Source organism: Dromiciops gliroides, chromosome 5 (genome assembly GCF_019393635.1).
Source record: "Dromiciops gliroides isolate mDroGli1 chromosome 5, mDroGli1.pri, whole genome shotgun sequence".
Lineage (NCBI taxonomy): Eukaryota > Metazoa > Chordata > Mammalia > Microbiotheria > Microbiotheriidae > Dromiciops > Dromiciops gliroides.
Genome location: NC_057865.1, coordinates 107,003,435 through 107,025,777, shown reverse-complemented (window position 1 = coordinate 107,025,777; position 22,343 = coordinate 107,003,435). Strand labels below are relative to the sequence as shown.

The window sequence follows — 22,343 nt, the reverse complement described above, 5'->3', positions numbered from 1 at the left end:
TTTTTTTTTTTTAATTTTAAAATGTTGGGCTTTTTTGGTTTTGTTTTGGTTTGGGGTTTTTTTTTTTGGTGGAGCCATATAGCTTGATCTTTTGAGTCCCTTTTTTCCCCCCCACTATTTATTTATTTATTTATTTTGGCGGGACTATATAGGGGGCTAAGTGACTTGCCCAGGGTCACACAGCCAGCAAGTGTCAAGTGTCTGAGGCCAGATTTGAACTCAGGTACTCCTGAATCCAGGGCCGATGCTCTATCCACTGCGCCACCTAGCTGCCCCCTCCACTATTTTTCAATAGGTGAAGAAACATTCATTGGTCCTTCCTCTTTTTGCCTCTCTACTACCATCACAAAGAATTGTACCATGAGTTATCATTGTTTAGCACTTTTAGAGACTAGAGCAATGAAATTATATACATATGGTTTTTCAATAATTATCTAATGATCTAGGCTTTAGCTTCTTAATTCCTGAGGTATTAATTCCTCAAATTCTGCAAAGGAATTGTGGGCACAGAACTGGTGACCATTTTTGAGAGAAGGTTCTAGATCTTTTATTATCAAGGGTTTTCAAGAAATGTCTAATTTTTTTTTTTTTTTTGCTGGGCAATGAGGGTTAAGTGACTTGCCCAGGGTCACACAGCTAGTAAGTGTCAAGTGTCTGAGGCCGGACTTGAACTCAGGTACTGCTGAATCCAGGGCCGGTGCTCCATCTACTGCGCCACCCAGCTGCCCCTAATTTAATTTTTAAAAAAAACTTCACAAAGTGAGGAGCAATGATCATCTTACACAAATTTGATTCTGTTTATGGTGCCGGTTTCTAGAACCTTCTGCTAAGGATGACTTCCTTATTAATGATCATACAATATCTTACTTCTTGAATTGAAAGGTCTAGGGAAACCTTCAGGTAGTCATAGGATTATTACCAGTATCCTCAGGGATGTCATCCATGGGAAATCAGTCAAGAAAATCCAGAGAAGATCGCCTTCCCACCTTAGCTTCTCTTTTGTCTCCTGGCCATTTAACAGTTGGAACTGTATAGTAATAATCAGTTGGCTACTACTTAGTTGATAACAATTTAGGACACGTGAAACTTTAAGGTTTCTGAGAAGGGAAGGAAAAGCTTGGAGTTCTTTTAGCCCTTTGCAGGAGGATTGGGGGGTAGGGATGGAAACTGCTGTTGCTTATCACCAAATGGTCCTTGCTATTGTCAAGGGATTCAAGGGATACCAGGTCTACTTTTCAGAGAGATAAGATTCAGTAACCTCTGAATACCAATGAGAAATGTTTCATTGATAAAAAGAAATCATTATAGTTGATGCAGTGGTTAGAGCACTGGGCTTGGAATTAGAAAGATTCATCTTCATAAATTCAAATCTGGCCTCATTTAACAAGTTGTGTGACCCTGGACAAGTTGTTTAACCCTCTTTGCCTTAGTTCTTCATCTATAAAATTATCTGGAGAAGGAAATGGCAAACCACTCCAGTATCTTTGCCAGAAAACCCCAAATGGGTTCATAGAGACTCAGACACAACAGAAACAACCCAACACCGCCACAATTTTTTTTCCCTCTCCCCAGTAATGAAAAGAATGTATATATAGTAGTTCCTGCTCCTTCCCAGAAATGCTTTAGGAAATAGCCCAAAGTAATCTGAATAACTCCCACCCACTTGCCCCAGAATATTTGACCAAGAAACAATTGGGAAGAGATTTTTGTGCTCTCCTGAACCTCTAGAGTCTAAACTCAAGAGAATTATTAAACAGGCAAGATATATACTGTTTAGGTGCTAGAGAAGAGAGGATATCAAACTATGAAAAAAGACAGTCAGCATGCTATTGGGAACAGAGATGCCCTTCTCATGAAGTACAAGGGAAAGGTTTTTGGTGTGGAAACCCCTGCAGCAGCGGTGTTTTCCAAATTGCTAGACACTGAGCTGGTGGGGGGGGAGAGTATGTCTGAATTTCTGTGGACTGTCAATTCCTTTTTTGTTTTCAGGTCTCCATGGCCTAGGTCCCTCTGTTCCCGTTATGGGTACTGATTTATGTGAGCACAAGAACCTAGCATAAGTTAGTTATCCATTAACTGGGGTCTGACTCCCTTTTAGAGCTAATATCTGAATTAGAGCTTGGATCTTAGGTTTTTCTATTAACCCCTTTTTGCCTCCCACATCAAAAGGGAGTGACTGGCATCAGCTCTCATCTGATGAAGGTTAAGGAGATGTAAAGGAAGCAGGAACAAACAGCAAGCCTAGCAACGTGGGATTCTGAATAGGAACACAAGGAGAATACTGAAGGCCAATATCTGAAAGTTTCCAAAGCAGTTAGCTACTGAAGGAAAAACCTGACCTTTGGTCCCCGCTGTGATAAAAATCCTGAGCAGTAGGAAGAGGAAAGGTTCCTTGCATCTCACCTCCCTGAAAATCAGATGTCAGTATTCCCTATATCCTGCCAGAATCAAGGTCCAGCATAAACCCACATATGGTTCCGATTTTTAAATGTCCAGAGAAGAAAGAGAAAAGACGCTGGGAGGTGGTCTTCTCCGGCCTTTCTTGTTGTGCAGACAGCCCTGAAAGAACAATCCTGTTTGATCCCTACCTGGGGCAGGAATGACCAATGTTGTTCTTTTCTATGGGCTCTGATAGGAGTTGTAGCTATTTCACTTAGCCAATGTATATGTAGCGCCTGGGGTACCCTCCTAAGATATTGGCCTCCCCAAAAGTTACCCTACGTTAAAAGCATTCCATGGGTCAACACCCACTCAAAACCATAGTTCATAAGTCCTCAGCAACATCCCTACTTTGACCATCCATAATGTACATTTTAAACAAAAAGATATTTTGTTAATTCATTTAACAAGAAAAGATGCCTACAGGGTACAATAGCACCGCTGGGGAAGGGCACACATACCCAGGGAATATGCATGGAAGGCCGTGGCTGTAGGGAACACTTCTGGCCAAGGAACATGTGTGAAGGAGCACGTGTCAGGGCACTTGTATGCGTGCACACACAAGAAACGTGTATGGCCAGGGAAAGGCACACATCTCCTGCATTAAAGGGATGCCGAGGTCTTCTGGTGATGTTTTTATGCAGCTTTATGCTGGATATGTCATCTCTACTGGACTCATCGTCACCACTCTTCTCTTTGCTACTATCATCTCCTAGAACTTAAGATCTTTAGGGCCATGTAATAGGTTCTTGATTCCCATCCATTAAACCAGACCTAGGTATTCTAACATAGCATGGTCTATTCTTTTTTGTTTTTTGTTTTTTTTGCAGGGCGATGAGGGTTAAGTGACTTGCCCAGGGTCACACAGCTAGTGTCAAGTGTCTGAGGCTGGATTTGAACTCAGGTCCTCCTGACTCCAGGGCTGGTGCTTTATCCACTGCGCCACCTAGCTGACCCATAAAGTCTATTCTTTTAACAATCTGTGTCTGATGTTAATTAAAGTCTCTAATCCAAGACAACTATTTGACTTAAGTTCAGAAATTCTTTTAAACTCTAATTTAACCTGTAATGGGAATTTTGTACCTTCCCAACTAATTCTGGGGGTTCTGTTAAAAAAAAAATCAGCAGTATGTGGAAATTGGAGCCACACCACCAAAGAGATGTGCAGATGAAACTGAGGAAGGACAGAAACTCATCGAAGAGGTCAAGGCCCATTGCCCTCCACCTTTCCGGTCTATTTTTCTCCCTTTATATCTGTGTGTGTGACTATGATTACATTCATACATATCTGCCAACGACAAAGCCCTTTGACATTGTGCTCCATTTTAGCCAGCACACACCCATCTTTCTGACTATAAATTAAATAAATAAATGAAAATAAATAGGTTTGTTCAAAGTTTGAGTCTTATCAACTCAAACACCTGTAAAAAGAGTTTCTGACTAGAGGCAGACAAGGTTGTCAGATAGCGTATTATCCAAATTATTTGGGCCAATGAACAGAGAAGTGAAAATTCCTCCCAAAGCCTCCTCTTGACCTTCAGCCAGGAGGAAGGCTTGGACACAAGGACTACATTCTGAATCTGGCAACATCTGTCTTTGATCATCCCTCATTCCCTGTTCTATTCCCTTTCCCCATCCCTATGGTGCCACCTCTCTCAGGCATGCAGGGAATATTCCCTTCTGCTATCAAACCTCTTCTCTGAAAAGGATCCAAAATGCCCACGTGCTTAGATATAAATGATGGAGAAGGTTGAAAATATTAGTCCTTGAGTATATCTCCATATTGGCAGTCATGAAAGTCTCAGTGTAAAGGGGTGAATGGCCAATGGACAGATTTCAATGAAAGACCCATTTCTTATAGCATGGCTTTGCATTATTCCTGAAATCACACCACAGGACAGTGCTCTTCTCCAGGAGGGCAATGGGGTCAGCAGAGGTTAGAAACAGCAGAGAGGAAATGTTACTTCCCTCTCCCCTCACTCAACTTCCTTCAATTATTTTGTTTTGTTTTTAGTGGGGCAATGAGGGTTAAATGACTTGCCCAGGGTCACACAACTAGTAAGTTTCAAGTGTCTGAGGCCGGATTTGAATTCAGGTCCTCCTGAATCCAGGGCCGGTACTTTATCCACTGCACCACCTAGCTGCCCCCTAAACAACTTTAAAATAACACTTCAAATCAAATTTTGTAGCAGCAGAGCCAACAAAAGGTCAGGATGAGACATTTTTCCAACATAAGAAAACTTGAGAGGTTGCTAGGAGGAGTTTGTGCTACCAGAATAAAAGCCTGCTTTGGGATCTCTTAGTCCAGAGACAGTAAAGGGGGTCAGACAACTGGTCGGAAAGAGAATACAGGGGTCTTTTGTTGGCACTGGATACAAATGACACTGGTTGGTAACTTTTGCCCATAGACAGTTCCAGAGCAGAGAGGAGTACTGGCGGTTGGTCATAAGGGAGCAGGGCCAAGGCAAAGAGAATGCAAGCATTTGTGAATGAAGGGGATCAGAGGCTCTTCCTGAACTAGAGTTCAGACCAGGAAAGCAGAAACCATACCTCCCTCAGAATCACACCACCTTGGAAGCACCCCAAACTTTCAAACCATCAGAACTAGCTCTGAAAATAATAGCATGAAAAAGCCTAAAGCTCTGAACACTGCCTCCCCATCTCTGAGTGAGTAGATCCCAACTTTAACATAAAATTCAAAGTCAAGAAATTGGCTGGAAAATGAGCAAGCAACAAAAAGTAATTTAACCATAACAAAGTTACTACTATGACAGGTAAGACCAAAACAAATTTAGAAGACAATATGAAAACAGTTACAAACAAAGCCTCAAAGAAAAATGCTAATTGGACCCAAGATCAGAAATAATTCCTGGAAGAGTTAAAGAAAGTGATAAGAGTAGCAGAGGGAAAAATAGGAAAAGAAATGAGTGATATAAGAAAATCACGAAAAGAAAATTAACAACTTGGTAAAAGAGGCACAAAAAATATTGAAGAAAATACCTCAAGAACCAGAATTGACCTGATGGTTAAAAAAAAAAAAAAGCACCAAAATTCACCGAAGAAAAGAATTCCTAAAAAAAAAACAGAATTGGATAAATGGAAAAAGAGGTATAAAAGCTCAATGAAGAAAATAATTCTTTGAAAGTTAGAATTGAGCAAATAAAAGCTAATAATTCCATGAGACATCAAGAAAAAATAAAACAAAGTTAAAAGAGTGAAAAAAATAGAAGAAAATGTTAAATACCTCATAGGAAGGACGAGTTGCTTGGAAAATAGATTAAGGAGAGATAATTTAAGAATTATGAGACTACCTGAAATCCATGATCAAAGAAAGAGCCCAACCATAATATTTCAAGAAATTATCAAGGAAAACTGCCCCAATACCTTAAATACAGAGGATAAAATAGAAATTTAAAGAATCTACCAATCACTTCCTAAAAGAAATCTCAAAATGAAAACTCCCAGGAATATTATAACTAAATTCTAGAGCTCCCAGGTCAAAGAGAAAATGCTTCAAGCAGCCAGAAAGAAATATTTCAAATATTGCGGAACTACAATCAGAATGACACAAGATTTAGCAGCTTCCACATTAAAGCAGAGGGCTTGGAATATGATATTGCAGAAGGCAAAGGCCCTTATATTACAACCAAAAATGATGTACCCAGCAAAACTAAGTATAATCCTTCAGGGGGAAAATGGATATTTAATGAAATAGAGGAGTTTCAAGTATTTATGATACAAAAAAAACCCATGGGAATAGAATATCATGGAAACCCATAAATAGAAAATTTGACACTCCAACTCAAGAGAAGCACAAAAAGGTAAATGTGAAAAAGAAATCATAAGGGTCTCAATAAAATTAAGCTATTTATATTACTATGCAGGAAGATGATAACTGCTAAGAACTTTTTCATTATTAGGATCGTTAAAAGGAGTTAACATAGATGTTGGAATGATCTTCAAAAAAAATGAAGGGGTAAGAAAGAGATTCACTGGGAGAAGGAGAATGGGGTAGAACAGGAAAACTCTTCATGCATTAAAGAGGCACACAAGGAAGAGTTTTTACAGAGGAGGGAGAAATGCAGAGAACAGGCAATGCTTGAATTTCATTTTCATTAGAATTGGTTCAAAGAGGGGAGAATATACGTAAACAATCAGTTGTGTATAGAAATGCAACTTATCCAATATGGAAACAGGAGGAGAAGAGGATACCAAAAGGGGAGAGGAGTGATAAAAGGGAGGACAGCTTAAGTGAAGCAGTGTTTAGAAGCAAAATAGACTTTTGAGAAGGAACGGATAAAAAAAGAGAAGAAACAGAAGAAAATGAGATGCAGGGAAATACACAGTTAGTAATCATAACTGTGAATGTTAATGGGATGAGCTCACCCATAAAACAGAAGCAGATAGCAGAACTGATTAGAAATCAGAATCCAACAATATGTTGTTTGCAAGAGATGCACTTGAAAAAGACACACAGAGTTAAAATAAAGAGCTGAAGAAGAATCTAATGTTTTAGCTAAGAAAAAAAGGCAAGGGTAGCAATCATGATCTCAGACAAAACAAAAGCAAAAACAGACCAAATTAAATGTGATAATGAGGGAAACTGCATTATGCTAAAAGGTACCATAGACAATGAAGTAATATCAAAAAATTTTACCCCAAGTTTCTCTGATAAAGGCCTTATTTCTCAAATCTGTAATGAGTATAGAACTGAACCAAGTTTATAAAAATAAGAGCCATTACCCAATTGATAACTGGTCAAAGGATATAAATAGGCAGTTCTCAGAACAACTCAAAGCCATCTATGATCATATGAAAAAAAGGCTCTAAATCATAATTGATGAGAGAAATGTAATTAAAACACCTTTGAGGTACCACTCCACACCTATTAGAAATGGCAACTGCTAGAAGGAATGAGGGGAAATAGGTACACTAATGATTTTGTTGGCGGAGTAGTAAATTGGTCCAACCATTGTGGGGAGTGATTTGGAACTAGGCCCAAAAGGGTATAAAACTGCGAATACCTTTGACCCATCAATCTCACTACTAGGTCTATACCTCAAAGAAAGGGGGGGAAAAGGACCTACATGTACAAAAATATTTATAGCAATTCTTCCTGTGGTGGCAAAGAATTGGAAATTGAAGAATGGCTGAATAAGTTGGGGCATACAGTTGTGATGGAGTCATATTGTGCTATAAGAAATGACCCGGGGGGGGGGGGTGGTTTCAGAAAGACATGGCAAGATCTAGATGAACTGATGCAATGTGAAATGAGAACAGCCAGGAGATCACTGTGCACAGTAACGGCAATGTTGTTATGATGATCAACTGTGAAAAACTCGGCTACTCTGATTAACACAGTGATCCAAGACAATGATCTAAGGCAATTCCAAAGGACTCATGATGAAAAAATGCTAGAGTTGACGAACTTGGAGTGCAAGATGAAGTATAATTTTCTCACTTTTTTTTTCTTGCTTTTTTTTTTTGAAATATGACTAATACAGAAATATATTTGGTTGACTTCACATGTATAATTGCCTTCTCAGTAGGTGTGGCAAAGGAGGAGAGGGGAGAGAATTTGGAACACAAAATTTAAAAAGAAAAGAATATTCCATATATATGTAGAATATATAATATACATATTAAAGAGAAGACCCTAGATCTTTTTTTTTTTTTTTTTTTTTTTAGGCAATGAGAGTTAAGTGACTTGCCCAGAGTCACACAGCTAGTAAGTGTCAAGTGTCTGAGGCCGGATTTGAACTCAGGTACTCCTGAATCCAGGGCCGGTGCTTTAACCACTGTGCCATCTAGCTGCCCCCGACCCTAGATCTTAAAAGAGAAATGTGTGAATATTAAAACACCAAAAATCCTGCAGGGCAACTAATCAAGGATATTTCACAAGCATAGACCAGACATAACTGGCTTGTTCACAGGCAGACCTGGCTACCTCCCTCTGAGTGACTTTGGAGGGGAAATGGCTAAGAGCAAAACTTGCCAAAGTCATTGTCTATCAAGAACCTAAAAACCTGCTTCTACTTTTTTTTTAAAATTTCCTCCTGGTTGCTGCCAATCAGAATCCTCTGAGCTGTGGTGACCTTGGAAATGTCAGCCATTGGATTTTTTTTTTTTTTTAGTGAGGCAATTGGGGTTAAGTGACTTGCCCAGGGTCACACAGCTAGTAAGTGTTAAGTGTCTGAGGCTGGATTTGAACTCAGGTCCTCCTGACTCTAGGGCCGGTGCTCTATCCACTGCGCCACCTAGCCGCCCCAGCCATTGGATTTTTATACAAAAACAGAAAGATTCGACATACTCTGAGAATATTCGGAGGAAATTTCACATATACTTATCAGTAACAGACATGAAAACATCATCTTGTGTTCTTAGTCAAATGAGTTCACATGTAAAGCATTTTAAAAACATTAAAGCACTATATAAATACTATTACTACTACTCTTGCTGCTGCTGCTACTACCAATACTATTTCTCAAATGGAGAAGTGCTCTCATTGATTTAGAAGTTTCTTCCAATGATGCAAGTTGCAATCCATCTATGTCTGTCCATCCTTTGAGACCCTTGCCCTTGTTCTCCCACAAATTTGCCATGGGGTGTCCATATACACCTTTCTTGATATTCCCCGACATGGAGGGTATCAGCAAAACACTCTGTTGGTCTTTTACCTATTATCCCTTAATCTTAGCATGTAATCAGACATTATTATTATCATCATCCAGCTAGCTTTAGGTGATAAATAGGAAGAAATTTATGAAAAAATAAAAGAATAACAGAATACACACTCGAAATGGTAATTATTTCATTCCCAAATAAGAAGGAAGCTAAACTTAAATTCATCTTTAAAATGATAATAATCTAGGTTTGTTTTACTGTTTGTAATAATTGTTGCTGTTTGATTCTGTTATATTTGAGAGACTCAAATTAGCTAGAAAGTATGTGGCTAATATTGACCTTAATAGAACTTCACATACCTGCTGCAAACATGCACCAAATATTATGCTGCGAAAACACACCAAGGTAAATACACAAATATATAATCCATGCTGAAGGCCAAACAGCAAATATGAATGTCTTAACTAAATTTAGTTCTCTAATGGGTTCTCTAATTTCTCGAAATTTGGTTTTTTAAATGAAAGACATGTATTTGCTAATCATAATCACCAATGCCATGAGCAAGGGCCACAAATAAATTGCCTTTGCAAACAGAATCTCAAATGGAAAGAGATTTAAGTAATTTGTTATTTGTATTCCATGCTGTGGCTATTAGCTTAAGCCAAAGCCCAAGAGGAAATATGACCTCTGTCTATTTTATGGGTAAGTGGAGCCCACGTAGCGAGGTCTCCATAGTACCAAAAGAACCAAATGGTCAATCAGTTTCATGAAAAAAAATCAGTCAGATTGTTGTGATGTAACCAGAACAATCAGCCAACAGAATGAATTATCCACTTTTCTACCAGTTCTGCCAGAGGCAAGCAGATACAATTACAAATATGCTGGACTCCATTTATTTTTAAATGGTTCTCCTATCACATTAAATCTTAAACTGACTATCTCTAAATGTAACTGGAAAATAGTAAAAAATTTTTATATGAAAAAATTCTTAAACTGCTTGGGGACAGAATTAGGAAACAAAGATAAGGAAAACAAACCTCACTTACACAAACAAGCCAACTCTTTAGCCTCTATCCAAACCCTGGAATTTTCTGGCAGAATGAATTAGTCATGTTGTCTAGGAGAGACTCAATTGTATGTTTTCTCATAATTCCATTCCAAAAGGTGGTGAATTTGGGGTCACATTTCAAGGCAATCCCTATGTGAGACTTGGGAGAAGACACTGAGTTCGAATGCATACCGAGGCAGGCTCCACCAGCTTTCCCTCTGGCATGACTGATCGGTTCATACGGGCGATGCGCTCCAAAGTAGCCACAGCAGCCTGGGTGTTCCCCACGGAGACGTTAAATCGAGCTGATTCAGGAATGAACTGCCGGTACACATGTTGCAATAAGAAAAGGTCATCATTCAACTTCCATCTGTTTTACATCATAAGAAATAGGACTATTTCCCCCATAGAATGAACTTTCCCTTCCAAATCATTAAAGTGTCTCTTATGGGATCTTTTCCATTAAGGTTTCCTGATACAGGAGGAGACTATAGCCAGAGAAAAGCATAAAGGAGGGCAAATCAAGTTTCCAGATGGCACAAGACTGCCAGGGATAACTACTATACTAAATAACAGCAGCAAGCTTTATTGAATATGACCTCAACCGACTGTAATGTTGGGCTGAAGCCAGAAAGATAAAGTGCAATGGAAATAAACAAAGTTCAATATTTGAGTTTGTGTTTGGGTTTTTTTTTTTAATTCAATTGTACAAACCAAGGATGGGGGACACCTGGTTTAGCAACAATTCACATGAAGAAATATCTGGAGTTTCACTTGAGAGAAAGCTCAATATGAATCAACATCATGACACGGCTGCTAAAAAGAGCTAATGATATCTTAGACTGCATTAGCACATGGCCTAGAGTCCTCATCGTGGGAAATGATAGTCCCCCGGTGCTTGGCACATGTCAGTCACATCACATCTGGAGTACAACATTCAAATTTTGGCCCCATATTTTCAGCACTGATGAGCTGTCTCTTCCTCTCACACCAAAGTAAGGTGAGAAAGATGCTTGAAAGTTTAGAAACCATGTCATGTGAAGAATGGCTGAAGTAACTAGGGATGTGAGGATGTTTAAGGTATATTTACTTTTCTAAATAGTAAAGATAACTTTAAACATCAATATATACATATATGACTATTTACACTTGAAAATGAATTGATATATATATTAAAATAACCACATAAATTAATCACTTCTGTTTCTTTCCATTTTCTTCAGCCATCATTTTCTTCTAAACAGTGGACACTATCTAGTTTCAGCTTCCTGCGCTTCACATTATTTTATATATTTTTCCACACTAATCAATATATCTCATATTTGTTATCTCATTTACATTCTAGTATTTATTTTTATTTTTATTTTTTTGGCAGGGCAATGAGGGTTAAGTAACTTGCCCAGGGTCACACAGCTAGTAAGTGTCAAGTATCTGAGGTCAGATTTGAACTCATGTCCTCCTGAATCCAGGGCCGGTGCTTTATCCACTGTGCCACCTAGTTCTCCCCTCTAGTATTTCATTACCTCACATGCCAGTTTATTGAGCCATTTATTTAGGTTGACTCAAAGCTGTTTTTTTCAATGACAAAGCCAGTAAAAATATCTTCATACGGATGGCTTCTTTTTCTTATTGACTATATTCTTAGGGTACATTACTAAAGATGCTTAACTTTAAGAAAAAAAGGCTCAAGGGGGAAAGAAGGACTGTTGTCCTTAAATATTTTAACAAACTTCTCTCGTGTAGAACACCTTGCTTCATATTTTACTGGAGAAAAAAAAATTAAATTCTTTTGTCAAGAGCTCCCTTTTCTCCCTTCCTCCTCATCTTATATCACTCAGATGCTTTCTCTCACCATCTCCTCCTTCACCCCAAGGCCAACCCCTCTGAATGCACAAGAGATCCCATTCCATCCTGTCACCTCCAGCCAATTGCTCCTCTACATCATCCCTACATCTCTCACTTATCTTCAGTCTCTCCTTGTCCACTGGTTACTTCCCTACTGCCCACAGACATTCCCATATCTCTCCCATTCTCAAAAACTTCTCCCTTGATCCATCCATTCCCACTTGTTATCATCCCATATCTCTCATACCTTTTTTTTTTTTTGGTGGGGCAATAAGAGTTAAGTGACTTGCCCAGGATCACACAGCTAGTAAGTGTCAAGTGTCTGAGGCTGGATTTGAACTCAGGTCCTCCTGAATCCAGGGCCAGTGCTTTATCCACTGCGCCACCTAGCCACCCTCTCATGCCTTTTGTTGATAATTTTGTTGTAGTAGTTGTTGATAAACTTTTTTTTAATATATTTTTATTTTCCCCCAATTACATGTCAAAACCATTTTTAAACATTTTTCTGAAAGTTTTGAGTTCTAAATTCTAGCTCTCCTTCCATCCCTTCCTTCCCTACCCCCTCCCTGAGACATAAGCAGTCAAATAGAGGTTATACATGTGCAATCATGTAAAACGTTTCCATATTAGTTGTTTTGTATAAGAAGACTCAAATAAGAAAAAAAAAGCATGAAAGAAAGTGAAAAATAGCATGCTTCAGTCTGTATTCCAACAATATCAGTTCTTTCTCTGGAAGTAGATAATATGCTTAATCATTAGTCCTTTGGGATTGTCTTAGACCATTGCATTGCTGAGAACTGTTGCTGAGAACCTTTTTGAAGAGGCTGTCCACAACAGATGCCTCCTCTTCCTCTCTTTTCACTTTCATCTTAATTCCCTACAGGCTGGCTTTCCACCTCATCTTTCAACTCAATCTATTCTCTCCAAAGCTACCAGTGATCTCTTAATTGCCAAATACAATGACCTTTTCTCAATCTTCATTCTTCCAGACCTCTCTGCAGCCTCTGACACTGTCAATCACACCCTCTACTCCTGGATACACTCTTCTCTCTAGAGTTTCAGAACCTTACCCTCCAGGTTTTCTATCTACTTGTCTGACCACTCCCAAGCCTCCTTTTACTGGATCTCATTCAAGTCATGCCTGTTAACAATGCATGTTCCCCAGAGGGGTCTTTTATCTTCTTCTGTCTTAATTCACCTGATGATATCTCATTAGATTCCAAGAATTCAATTACCATCTCTATGCTGGTCATTCTCAAATGTACTTCTCCAGATTTAACCCTTTTTGCTGCCTATTGGAAAATCTCTAACTGGATGTCCTATAGATATCTTAAATTCAACACATGTAAAACAGAACTCATAATCTTTACCTCCAAACCCTACCTCCTACCAAATTTTTGCATTATTGCCAAAGGCACCATCATCTTTCTAGTCCCCCAGGCTTCCAATCCATGTCTCCTCCTCAGCTTTTTTTTTTTTTTTTTGGCAGGGCAAAGAGGGTTAAGTGACTTGCCCAGGGTCACACAGCTATTAGTAAATGTCAAGTGTCTGAGGTTGGATTTGAACTCAGGTCCTCCTGAATCCAGGGCCAGTGCTGTATCCACTGTGCCACCTAGCTGCCCCCCTCAGCTCTTCAATAGCTCTCAAACCCTCATATCCAATTGGTTGCCAACTCCCACCAATTTTACCTCTGTAACTTCTCCTAAATATACCCCCTTCTCTCTTGTGATACTGCTTCCTCCCTGATACAAGCCTTCATCTCCTCATACTTACAATATTGCAATAGCCTGCTGGCTAGTCTTTCTGCCACGACTTTCCTTATTTTAATCCATCATCGACTCAGACACCAAAGTGATTTTCCTAAACTGCTTTCCCCCAACTCAGTTAACTCCAGTGACTCCCTATCAGGTTCAGGTTCAAAAACAAAATCTTGTGTTTGCCATTCAAAGCCCTTCATAAGCTAGTGCCACTTCCCCGCCTTTCCAGTCTTCTTACACTTCATCCAGTGATACTGGCCTCTTTACTATTCCCTGAACAAGAGGCTCATAGCCTGACTCCAAGCATTTTCATTGATCGTCCTACATGGAATTCTTCCCCATCTCTCCCTCTTGGGCTCCTTTACTTCTTTCGAATCCAAACTAAAATCCCATCTTCTACAAGAAGCCTTTTGCAATTTCTCGATTCTAAATCACCTTTTTGGGACTCAATTTCCTCATTTGTAAAATGAAAAGGTTGGACTAGATGTCCTCTAAGCTTCCTTTCAGCTTTAACATTATGATAATCCCTTTCAACTCTAAATCTACGTGGCCAAGCATTGTTGATATAAGCGCTAAACTGAGATTTATTAGGGAGAGTATAGTTAATCAGGGGTGTCTAAGGAAAGTAATACTAAACCCTAACTTAAAGGAGGCAGTAGATATGAATGGGTAGAGAGGAAAAATATAGCGTTCTAGGTGTTGGTAGGGGCTGGTGAAGCATGAGCAACGTCAGGACAAGACATTTGTGTAAGGGTAGTAAAGTAGCTGGTCTGCCAGCAGCAGAAAACCTAGTGACCTAGACCACCCTCACCTTGAAGGCCAGGATGAGTATGATGCCAGGAATGGAGGCAATGCGAATAAGCCATCGCCAACCAATGGTTGGATTGACCACTGATGCCAATCCGATGATTAGCAGGGAGCCAGCAAGCCAGAAAACCTAATCAATGAAAAAATAATAAGGGTTAAAAGCAACAGAAATCAACGTTGTTTAATTATAACAAGCACTTTTCTTTCCCAAAGGTCTTGTCTGAGAATTTATCATCATAAGCAATCCAATCATCACTGATGTTCATGGGGATTCTGAGAGCCCTCTATCAACAGTAATCAGCAGCATGCTAACCTGGCATACTGTCTCCAGCACTAATGGACAGAGGAGACAGGAGATCTAGGTCATGCCACTGAATGACTATACCATTATGTGTGGACTTCCTGAGCCTCAAATTTCCTCATCCAAAAAAAGTTCCAACAATCTATGGCTTCATTCTCCTTAGCTATTCTTTCAACTGATACAGATGGCAACCCCTATATGACCCCAGAAACAGGCTTTGAGAGTTGCTTTGGCCAAGAAATTCCATCACCCTATGGCCAACCTGACAAGAAACTTTAAGCAGTGACAAAGTCAGTCACAGAGCCCATACCTGAAGCCTTTCTAGCTTACTAGTTAGCACCAGCCAGATCTTGTGTCTGTTGGCATCATCTTAAAAAAACCAGAGGTATCCTCCCCACCCCCCACCCAAGTCAACTGAGGTTGAGGCATCACAGAAGAACCAGAAAATGGAAGAATCAACACTAGCCCTTTTTAACTCAGGGAAGGTGAAATGGTGGGCAATCACTAGGAATGCCAAGAAAATAAAATGACATTACAGATGAGAAAGAACCGGGGGAGGGGGAAGCGGGGAAGTATATTAATTAAAATCTATGCAGGCACAGTAATACATGGCTGGTAGAGCTATAAGCTGATCCAATCATTCTGCAAATTCCTTCTTTGGAAAATATTTCTATAGAGCCTATGTGCCAGGTGCTGTTCTAGATGCTTTACAATTATCTTATCTGCTCCTTACAACAATCCTGGGATATAGTTGCTATTATTATCCTCATTTTACAGAGGAAGAAGCTAAGGCAGGCAGAGGTTAAATGACTTATTCAGGATCACACAGTTAATAAGTGTTTAAGGTTGTATTTAAATTCAGGTCTTCCTTACTCCAAACCTGGAGCTCTCTCCACTGCACCACCTACTTGCCTCGAAGATTCAAAGATCACCTTCCTATGTATTCTATATACATAGTTATTTGCATCTTGCCTTCTCCTTTAGAATGTCAGTTTCTTAAAGGCAAGGACCGTGTTTTTGTCTTTATATTTCCAGCACTCAGCACAGTGCTGGATATAGAGTAAGCAGCTTATAATAAGTGCTTACTGACTAAAAAGAAATTTAGAATTATGCTTTAAAAAGAGAAGTGACAGAACTTTTTTTTTTTTTTGGTGGAGCAATGAGGATTAAGTGACTTGCCCAGGGTCACATAGCTAGTAAGTGTCAAATGTCTGAAGCCGGATTTGAACTCAGGTACTCCTGAATTCCAGGGTCGGTGCTTTATCTACTGCGCCACCTAACTGCCCCTCTGTGTATGTCTTTTGATCCAGCCAAAACACTATTGGACATATACTCCAAACACAAAGGATATGCTCTTTTATTAGTAAAAAAAAAAAAAAATTCCAGAGTGGGGGAAAAAAAAAACAAAAGAAACCCTGGAAGGAAAGTGGGAGTACATTGATGGAGGGTGGGGGGGCTGCCAAAGAAAGTATGGCATGTGAATGATTTGGAATGTGCCTCATGGAATGGTGAAGAGGAAGATTATTCTGGCTACAATAATGAAAAGGAAAACAACATTAAAAACATATCAGAACACACAACAGTGCAAAGGCCAATCCTGATTCCAGAGGACCGATGGTAAAAGGAGTCCCTCCTTTCAGTAGAGAGGAGGTAAGCTATGGGTACAGAATGAAAAATAGACTGTCTGATATAGTTAGTATATATCAATCTGTTTTGCTTAACTGTATTTCTACATTACAAAGGAGGTGGGATGTATTTATGAGGATAGAATGTTGGGAAATGACATTAATACAAAAGAAACAGCATCAAAAAACTTTAAAAAAAATAAGAAAACAAGTCAAATTTTAATTTAATCAATACATTTTCATAGAAATAGTATGAATTGGGGCAGCTAGGTGGCGCAGTGGATAGAGCACCGGCCCTGGAGTCAGGAGTACCTGAGTTCAAATCTGACCTCAGACATGTAACACTTACTAGCTGTGTGACCCTGGGCAAGTCACTTAACCCCAATTGCCTCACTAAAAAACAAGAAATAGTATGAATCAATTTTTTTAACCATTGGTCAGTTAGCCAGAAAATAACTTCCCTGATTTGTATTACATAATATAATTTCTGTTAAACATCATTATTTTTCATTTCCTACCTAACCAAATTTTTTTTCAAGTTTAAGATAGAAAAATCAACTTTGGATTTTAATTTACATTTAAAATATTTCCGTTATTATTCGTTAACCAAAAAAAGCATTTCTGTGACAGACAAAAAATAATACTATGGGGGCAGCTAGATGGCGCAGTGGTTAAAGCACCGGCCCTGGATTCAGGAGTACCTGAGTTCAAATCCAGCCTCAGACACTTGACATTTACTAGCTGTGTGACTGTGGGCAAGTCACTTAACCCCCATTGCCTAAAATAATAATAATAATAATAATAATAATACTATGTTAATCAGGACTAGTCACTTTTTACTTTATGCATGCAATTTATATATTTATATCTTTTCACTTTATATCAAAGGGGATCTATGCTTGAGGTATGGGTTGGGCTAGATGGGATCTGAGGTTCTTTCCAATGTTAAGATGATAAAATTCTATAGGTTACATGACTTTAATTTTTAAAAATGTATTAAGCACTTACTGTATGCCTAGCCAAGCACTGAACTAAACACAAAGGATATGAAGATAAAAACGCAACTCTCTTCACTCAAGCAAGTCTTTCCTGCTTTTTATTTCCATAGAATATTTACTCACCTGAGATAAGGGTAGCATATAACCTCTGTATTTTGTAGGCAAAAATTCTGTTTTTATGATTAGTCTAAAGAGAAAATTTAAAAGAGGATTTAATATTCATCAAATAAATTCTGATTTTTAAATTTTTTCTTTACAAAAGGAGCTACAAAACCTCAGAGAAATCAAGGGGTATAAAATATATCAAAATCATTTATATTTCAATTTATCAATTATTGTTATGTCATAATACTATTGTCTAGAGGAGGGAAATAAAATTTGTTAAGTCAAGCAATCTCCTTCTTCATGACTTTTGTTCTCAATATTATTTGTTCAATTTAAACACTCAACTTTAATGTTATTGGTAAACAATGATGATATTATTAGCAATAAACCCATCACTTTACATTTATGTAACAACCCAGTGAGGTACACATGGGGTAGGTATACCTATTTAGTGAATGAGGAAATGGAGAATCGGGATTTCAGTGACTTTCTCAAGGTCACACAGCTAGTAAAAAGGGCAAGATGGGAACAGTAATGAGGTCTTCTAACCCCCAGTCCTGGGTCCCATCATCATAGCTTTAATAATGAATAATAACATCATAACACAGCTTTAAGCAGAGGTGTGGTGGTAAACCAGCTCTCTGAAAACACACAACACACATTTCATTGCATTATTAACAATTTCTCTATCACCTGCTTAAGTCCAGAGAATCAACAATACATCAAGCCCTGCTTTATACCATTTACCAATTTCTAAGGGATAAATGCTCACACTGAAAATTTAACATTTGGCTCTGAAGAGCTGATAGAAGTTGGATCTAGAACATGGCTTTAAGGACTACAAAGAACTTTACAAATATTATTTTATGTTATCCTTATAACAACCTTAGGAGTTATGTGCTATTATTATCTCCATTTTACAGAAGAAGAAACTGAGATAGACAAAAAGTTATTTGCCCAGAGTCACATAGCTAGTAAGTGTATGATGCCAGATTTGACTCTGGGTCCAGCACTCTATACACTGTTACTTATCATCCATTGCCTCTTGAAAATATTTGCCAAACCTAACTCTCTGATATGAAAATATAACATTTGCAGAGTTCAAATAGATCTGCAAATATTCAAATATTTTACTTGGAGGGAATTTAGGAGGGGCCACACTGGAATGGGCAGTTGCTTTGATAGAAACAGAAATTATAAGTTCAAGGAACGACTATCTGGAGAAGAGGTAGCAAGGGCAAACTTGAGACTGGCAAGAATGTACCGCTGGGCAGGAGGAAAGCCCCCAATCCCTCCCTCTGCAGGCCAGTCATACATAGTACCTCCCCTGATGATGGTGGGCCAGCTTTCCAAGAAAGTCCGAGCCTATGATACTCGGACGAAATTTCTTATAGGATTATTCTCCCTTGTTACACACTAAGTACATGTTTATGGACTGTTACTATTAGGTTTTCCTTTTAAAAAAGGAAACTTGAAATCTGAGAAACAAAATATAATTGAGACAGTTAATCAATTTAGTCATTGCTGATAGTCATTAACACTAGCATGTCTACAGACAGACATTTTCCTTGGTGTGATAGAAGTGAAATATTTACCCTTGTGCGTGTCCTGACACACCACAGCCCACCATAGTCCGCAGAAAGACAAACCAGATGTATGATGGGGAAAAAGAGGTCAAGAGGGAAAAATATGCCCCCCAGAGAAAAGAGATCAGCAAAATCTGAAGGCAAAACATAAAGAAACAAACAAAAAAATTATTAGTGGACTCAGTCCAGATGTAAAAATTCATTTCTGACAGTGTGCAGAATGTTTAACATCTGGATGTTTTCAGAGAGGCAGGCATTTGGTATAGAAATTCGGTATAGAAATTTCAATTGGAAAGGACCCTAGAGACCCCTAGTTTAACTCTGTCTTTTTACACTTGAGAAATTATACTATAAAAGGTAAAATGACTCACCAGAGACAAGTGACTCAGGTCTATTGTCATGGAACAAATTAATGATACATCCAAAGCTAAAACCCAGATCCTCCTTCTCCCACTCTCTCTCTTCATTATACCCAAGCAGCCTCTAATATTTTAGAGAATCAAATAATGATAATAACACCTCTTAATTCAGTATTGCCATGATTTCATCCCTTTCTAGCTAAGAAGGTCATAAACTCTCTACATTTTCATTAATGATTTTCATGAATTGCCGTGGGGAAAAAAAGTCTTCACCTGCTAGCAGCCTTCTGGCTGCTTAGCTTATTAGAACTTAACTTATTAGAACTTAGCTTGACTTTCTGGTGCTTGGAGACCAGACACACGATCCATCACTGGTGTTCTGACTCTCAGAAACTCTCAGAGTTTATATTCTATAAGTATAGTCAGCAAGAACCCAGGGTTCTTGGATTACTAATTATACAATACTCTGAGTTTTTGAAGGCTTTGGCCAGTGGAACACAAGCTTTGAGCACGGTCCCAATGACAGAATGTGTCAAAGGACAAAGCTGGTTAAGTGAGGAGAGACTCATCACCAATAGTATGGCTTCCACATAAATTTTCTTTTTTTTTTAAATGAGGCAATTGGGGTTAAGTGACTTGTCCACAGTCACACAGCTAGTAATTGTTAAGTGTCTGAGGCCAGATTTGAACTCAGGTCCTCCTGAATCCAGGGCCAGTGCTCTATCCACGGCGCCATCTAGCTGCCCCTTCCACGTAAATTCTTGACCACAATGATCCTCAAAATGGGTAAAACATATAAAATAGTTCTCAGTCCAATGTGAACCCTTTGTACTTCTTTGACAGTGGTGAAAGGAAGAAGGCAAATGCAAAAATCACATTATTTTTAGACTGTCTACAAAGAGTAATATGACTGCTGGCAATAAAAAAGTAAAATCTTTGTCCAGTGACTGACAAGTTGATACTTTGCTGGTAGAAGTAAAACATATCCATTTTACAGCTCACTAAAAATGAAACTAGGCGAAATAAAGAAGTTAAACAGAAATGGGAGGATATATCTGAGGCCTTACACAGAGAAACAAATAAAGGAGCTATTGTATTAAATCTCTGCATAAGCCCCAAAGCAACAAGAAGCACAATTTCATGGTATATTTGGTCATCTTGCTTTACAGTGCTCATGATGAATGCAAGCCGAAAGATTAACGATGAAGATCATTGATGCTTATGTGCTAATGCCTGTTTAAGAAAACAAGGAAGGAGAGAAATACCACAGGGAATTTCACAAAGTCCTCCCAACCTTGATGCTCTTGGACTTCATTGCAAAGATGTGCAGACAAGAGGATGGTGAAAAATAAATTGGAAAATATGCCTTGGGATTAAATAATGAAAGAAGTCAAAGGTTTATAAATTATTCACAAGTTGCACAAGCATATCATGAATAATTCCTCTAAAAAGAGTTTGAAGGTGCTGTCACAAGCACCAAATGGCATGACAATGAAATACATCAAATCTTAATAAAGAAGAAATGACAGGTTACCAACATGGGAACCACTTTTGAATCGGTTTCCCTGTGTATAGTCAGATACTAGATAATTTAGAGAAAAGACTGAAATCAATATGAATTGGGGGGAAAGGATAGAAATAAAAGACAATAACAGCTCCAGTTGGATTTATTCAAATAAGTTCTTGACTCTGAAAGTAGGAAACAACAAAGGTATTAACTCCTTATTGTCATTAATTTCCTTGCCAAGTAGAGATGGCTACCAAGCAAGAGCAATACTACATTAGAGTACAAGCTCGTTTGCAAAACTTGATGGTAGAAGGACAACAGAAGATTATAACTATATTGATTCATAAAATAGCAAAAAGTAACAGAGGGAAAAATAAATTTGCAAGAAGCTTGATGTAAGATCCAACTAATACAGATTATTCTGGAGTACAACTATGTGACAATGAATAGAATCAGACTTGGAATCAACAATACCCAAAGCAAATGCTGCCTCATTTACTTTATAGCTGTATGACCCTGGATAAATCAATTAGGTCCTCTAAGTCTCAGTTTCCTAATCTATAAACTAGGGATAATATTAGCACCTACCTCACATGGGTGTGAGGACTGAATAAGATAATACACATAAAGCACATTTTAAACATTAAAATGCTTTATAACTATATTATTATTCAAGAACATTTCTATATACAACTAGAAGGCGGTCAACAAATAGAAGTAGAATGGAACAGATCTGTCAGTGTTCTTTTAGTAATCTATTCTCATGAATAGAAAAGGAACTACCACATTTGGACTCAAGAGACCTTGTACCTGATGTGCTATATCAGGAAGTAGAAATGACACAAAGATAAAGTCAAGAAGAATGACAGGACCTGACCAATGCATTGCATAAATCCATGCTGGGGGCAAAACAGTTTTAAGGGTATTCATTGATTGATTTTCAAGATATCCTATGTGTGAAAGATTAGAAAAGACCGTGAATTATGTAGTTATCAAGAAAAGACAATCAAGAAATAATTTGTTGTTGTTGTCATTTAGTCATGTGAATCTTTGTGACCCCATGGACCATATCATTCCAGGCCCTTCCATCCTCCAATAACTCCCAAAATCTATCCCACCTCATGTTCCTTGTTTCCATGACACTCTCCACCTCATCCTCTGCAATTCCCTTCTCCTTTTGCCTTCAACCTTTCGCAACATGAGGGTCTTTTCCAATAAGTCCCATCTTCTCATTTTATGGCCAAAATTTTTAAGCTTCAACTTCAGTATTTGACCTTCCAAAGAATAGCCTGAACTCATTTCTTTAAATATTTCTTTGCTGTCTAAGGGACACTCCAAAGTT

General features: G+C 38.4%; 1 protein-coding gene across 1 annotated transcript in view; it reads right to left on the bottom strand.

Annotated features, from left to right (window-relative positions):
* SVOPL (SVOP like) overlaps positions 1-22,343 on the bottom strand; it is an 81,300-nt gene that overhangs the window by 39,726 nt on the left and 19,231 nt on the right. The window contains exons 5-8 of the mRNA XM_043968211.1: positions 19,145-19,269; positions 17,568-17,631; positions 14,525-14,650; positions 10,304-10,432 (exon numbers count right to left, since the gene is read on the bottom strand). Of these exons, the coding sequence (XP_043824146.1) occupies positions 10,304-10,432; positions 14,525-14,650; positions 17,568-17,631; positions 19,145-19,269 (444 nt within the window). The remainder of the gene's footprint in view (positions 1-10,303; positions 10,433-14,524; positions 14,651-17,567; positions 17,632-19,144; positions 19,270-22,343) is intronic.